General features: G+C 41.7%; 1 protein-coding gene across 1 annotated transcript; it reads right to left on the bottom strand.

The window, feature by feature from the left end:
* Nucleotides 1-317: 317 nt before the first annotated feature.
* On the bottom strand, nt 318-4,270 carry hmgb1a (high mobility group box 1a). The gene is made up of 5 exons (XM_061739403.1): nt 4,177-4,270; nt 1,725-1,879; nt 1,485-1,633; nt 1,149-1,323; nt 318-1,035 (listed from the first exon to the last, which is right to left on the bottom strand). The coding sequence occupies exons 2-5, from the start codon at nt 1,869-1,871 to the stop codon at nt 886-888; spliced, it is 621 nt and encodes a 206-aa protein (XP_061595387.1). The 5' UTR covers nt 1,872-1,879; nt 4,177-4,270; the 3' UTR covers nt 318-885.
* Between the last annotated feature and the right edge of the window lie 441 nt (nt 4,271-4,711).

The raw sequence follows: 4,711 nt of genomic DNA, 5'->3' as shown, positions 1-4,711 counted from the left end.
ATATTCTGGGAATCTTAATCTTAAACTGTAAGCCATAATCAGCAATATTAAAATAATAAAAGGCTTGCAATATTTCAGTTGATTTGTAATGAATCCAGAATGTATGACTTTTTTTTTTTTTTTAAATTGTATTACAGAAAATAAAGAACTTTATCACAATATTCAAGTTTTCTGAGACAGTCCTGTAATTGAAAGCTGGATATTTGCAAGCATCCCTAAACAATTTAAGTTAAGATCATAACTGTAGCTCATTGACTCTGACAGATGTTGCACATAAAACACTTATCTTAAGAAATAAATATTCAATACAAGACAAATTAAAAAAAAAGGTTTATTGACATCAGAAGCAATTTATTTTTCATCAACTTTTTTAATTTTTGCGATTACAGTGGTACGTAAAGATCAGTAAAACAACCGTGATACTTCAATTTTGGTAACATTATTTAAAATAAAAACACACAGGTAAAAGAAAAGAAAAAAAAGAAAGAAAGAAAGAAACACTCAGCTCTAATTCATAACATTTTTATGTGCAGTGCACTGCTAGCTAAGGGAAATACTGTAAGCCCACCCCTTTACACTGTACCAGGCAGGATCGTGGCCTAGGAACTACCACCGGGAGGGGGAAAGAAAGACTGGCAGAAAGATACAAACACGATATTTGTGTAGTGTTAACTATACAAAAAAAGAGAGGGAAGAGAAAAAAAAAAACTGTACAGCATAAAAACAACCGATATACACAGCCTTTTCGTTGGCGGTTTTTTTTTTCGTCTTTTTTTTTTTTTTTACCCCTTGAATACTAACGTATTTTCTCTCAGTAAGTGATGTGTGTACAAGGGGGTTAAATGCTTTATAAACAAGAAAATGACCACTTTTACCACCTGCCATCTACTCGTCATCATCGTCATCATCTTCATCTTCCTCGTCCTCATCTTCATCATCATCGTCGTCATCGTCGTCCTTCTTCTCTGCCTTGGCGGGGGCTTTTGCCGGCGCGCTGGCGCCCACTTTCCCCTTAGCGCGGTAAGCTGCAATGTCCTGAGGAGAAGTGAGAAGAGGTTTACAACTAGAGCTCGGACACAGAAGAGTCAGTTTAGCCGCTGCGGCTCAGAGTTATCGTTTTCTAGCTGCCGGGGGTTCCGCTTCTTTACCTTCTCATACTTCTCCTTAAGCTTAGCGGCCTTCTTCTCGTAGGGCTGCTTGTCCTCTGAGTTGGTGCCGTTCCACATCTCACCCAGCTTCTTGGCCACATCCCCGATTGACAGACCGGGGCTGTCGCCCTTCACCTTTGGGCGGAACTCCGCGCAAAAGATGAAGAAAGCAGATCTGGAAAACAAAACATAACAATACTGAGCCCGTTAAACAACATTAACCACATTTAAGATATTCAGACGGATGTTGCTCTTCATAAAGCGATTATATTTCTAATAAAACATTTCTCTGCAATTTGCTCCGCGCAACTGTGAGACCATATTCACAGTACTTACGGGGGTCTCTTGGGAGCGTTGGGGTCCTTGTACTTCTTCTTCTTCTTGCCTCCCTTAGCAGGAACGTAGCTCATCATCTCCCTCTCATACCGAGCCTTGTCCTGCCGGGCCATATCCTCAAACTTGCCCTTCTCCTTGGCGGACATAGTCTGAGAAGCAGATAAGAGAGAAAACTTAACTCACTGACCATCTCAACAACAACCCCAAAGTAGAATGAAGGACTTTCATTTATAATCTCACCTTCCATCGCTCGGAACACTTCTTGGAGAACTCGGCAAAGTTCACCGAGGCTTCGGGATGCTTCTTCTTGTGCTCCTCTCGGCAGGTCTGGACAAAATAAGCGTAGGAGGACATCTTCCCCCTCGGCTTAGTCGGATCCTTCCCCATCTTGGAATCTGGCAGAAATAATCCAACATCAACCATTAGTGAATGGAGGTCGGATTAAATAAATTTACACTTCTTCCTACTCCTTTTTGCAAATGTAAATTAAGATATTAAGTGTTAAAGTATGAAATTCTTTTTTTTGTTTTCTTGTCTTCTCTTTAATTGTTGTATTTTTACATGTACAAAATCAAATCAAAAATCAAATAATTTTTTTTTTTATTAATTAATTAATTAATTATTTATTGTATTTTAATTTTTTTTGGGGGGGGGGGGGTGTGAGTGCAAATGTTTGCAGGTTGATTTTTTTTTTTTTTTTTTTTTTACACATAGTAAAAATGAATAAATTAAAAATATATGTATATAAATAAATAAGTAACGAGACAATGCGTTCTCCTCCCACACCATAAAAGCCTGTAACTTCAGCCCCCCGCCCATCTCTCCTGTCAAACTAAGTTAGGACCAGTTAACCCAGGACACCAGGGAAAAGGGGAAAAACGCTCCGCAGGTCCGGGCTGATGCGTAGATAATCACTTTCCTTATTTACTGACGCCTTGTTTACAGTGGCAGGTTTTGTTTCTCGTTATGAAGGTTTGTAAAAACTGCCCCAAACTGCATCGCATCCAGCAGAAATAGTTGCCTTCGCCGCGACTTTCCGCTCCGCATCACTTTGACACGAAACGGTAAAAAGTTTTCCAAAAGTTATCATAACGCCAGGCTGTGAGTCTATATCTGTGCCTCAGCTGGGGGAAAAGTGTTCAAAAATAACAGACATTCATGTATAAACTACACCTTCAGATCTTAAATAGAATAAAACAACCTAACTCATCCTTTTACTATTGTTCATATTCTTCATGAGTCAAAAAAAGACACAGTTTACACAAAAAAGATGTTTTTATTGAAAATATAAAAAACAATCAAAATGTCATCCCGATGTAATCTAACATTTGTATTATAAGTCTTCGTTTTCTTGTATTTGAAAAAAAAAAATCTGAAAATGTTGATAAAAATGGTTATTTTCCCGTCACATCGGCCCGTTAAAGCTGCTGTAAGTCCCGTCGACGGCAGTAGTAATGGCGCATAGGCTCTCGTTGAGGAAAAGGAGGTCAACAACGACGGCAATATTTCTTCTTCCATTTTGTGAGAATGCCTTCTTCATGAAAGAAAGTCCCCCTCAAATGTCTCCTCCCGCCTCCCAGTTCGCTTTGCAACACGACAAATATGCCCGAAAAGCCGGCTATCTTGTCAAAAATATTTCCCCCGATTCAATCCTATTGCACTAACCCGCCTCGTATAGTAATACATTGGGTCTGTGCTGTGTCTATGAGCGGCTGTGCTGCCGCTGGTTTCTATGAGCTTCCTAATGGCCGCTCGTCTTCATCCACTAACATGGAGAATATGGCTCCTTCTCTTTGTGTCAGCGCTCAGCCATTGCAACTGCATGCAATAGAGGGCAGAGCGACCGCGGCGCACTGCCTCGCTTCAGAGCCCGATTTAAACCCTTTCCGCTCAGCGTAAAAATACAACCAAGGTGGCGTTGGAAAGGCGAAAGATTGAACTTTATTTTGCCGTCGTTACATCGCATAGTTGCCGGTTCGGTTTTCGAGAAAAGCCGGTTAGAAAAAGTTGATCCGAACTGCGCCTCTCGTCGCTCGCCTCGCTTGCCTTGTTTCCTATGCGAATACAGTCAGCCATTACAGTAAAGCGCAGCTCGCACGGGCTCTTTTTTCCACAATGTTCTCGGGTGAATTGTGACAAACAAATATCCATCTGTGCATATTTGGAGAGAGTGTTTGTTTTTCTTGTGTTTGCATGAGTGTTGGGGTTTAAAGCCCCGAGCCGCACTCATGACAGGCGGCTCAGCTTCGCAATGCACTGCAATGGCTTAGCTAACGGTGAGTCTTCTACCATTGTCGCCAACTGTGCTGTCCGCTAGACATTCCTCAATTTTTGCACGATAATCACCACTTCTTTCGACCTATTTTTTGCGCAAACACCACCGGAGTAATATTCAAAATTTTTCATATTTAACAGAATAGTCTGTTTTCGTCGAATATCTTTCCAAAGGTTAAAAATCTTTTCTTTTTTTTTACACTGAGCGTCCGGCTCCACATACACTCCCAGGGCAAGAGTAGTGTAATGTTACCTGCTTAACGCCGGCTTATTTTGTTATTTTATAACGGTTCTTTACTATAAAAAATAAAAATATTTTCAATTTCGACCTATGTCAAGCAAATAAGAACAGTATTTAAGAGTGTTATATTCATTTTCGTAATTAGAGACAGTTAAAACGCTGGTGTTGAATACTTACCTAGTGACTATCGCTGGGTCTCAACGCGCTGCAATGGCTGTGGATGAGGAACACGGGCGATACGCAGTGTCTTCAGTCTTCAGCTCACTTAACATTACTCACGGCGGGGCTCGCTCCCCATTGGCCAGCGCCCGGCGCTCCGACGCTCCCATTGGTCCGCGGCTTTTCATTGTCCTAATAGAAGACGAGCTCTTATTGGCTGTCTTTTGTGAAACGTCACTGAAGTTTTTCGAGGCGCGTGGATACAAAAACATTGCTGTCCCAGCGTGCTGGAGCTGGTAGTAGTGTAGTGTGTTTGCCATAGTATTGAATTCACTACGTTGAGCACAGCGACTGTACAGTAGGCAAGGGAAATGAATGAGACAACGCGCAGCGCTTCATGTCGGTGAACCAGGCAGCTGTTAAAGGTTGTTATGACCCCGCTGGATGACTTGTATCCAGACCCGTCGCCAGACCTCAATCTTAAGGGGGGCATATCAACTGCATGGGGGGGCACCATTACTTCAGCCATATATTCGCGCAGCACTGATACACA

This window comes from Cololabis saira, chromosome 14, assembly GCF_033807715.1.
Source record: "Cololabis saira isolate AMF1-May2022 chromosome 14, fColSai1.1, whole genome shotgun sequence".
Lineage (NCBI taxonomy): Eukaryota > Metazoa > Chordata > Actinopteri > Beloniformes > Belonidae > Cololabis > Cololabis saira.
This window is presented reverse-complemented; position numbering and strand designations above follow the sequence as displayed.

Coding starts and splice junctions, on each gene's coding strand:
- hmgb1a (XM_061739403.1), bottom strand. CDS start 1,871: ATGGGGAAGGATCCGACTAAGCCGAGGGGGAAGATGTCCTCCTACGCT. Junction 1,324..1,484: donor AACGCTCCCAAGAGACCCCC/GTAAGTACTGTG, acceptor TTTGTTTTCCAG/ATCTGCTTTCTTCATCTTTT. Junction 1,036..1,148: donor TTAAGGAGAAGTATGAGAAG/GTAAAGAAGCGG, acceptor ACTTCTCCTCAG/GACATTGCAGCTTACCGCGC.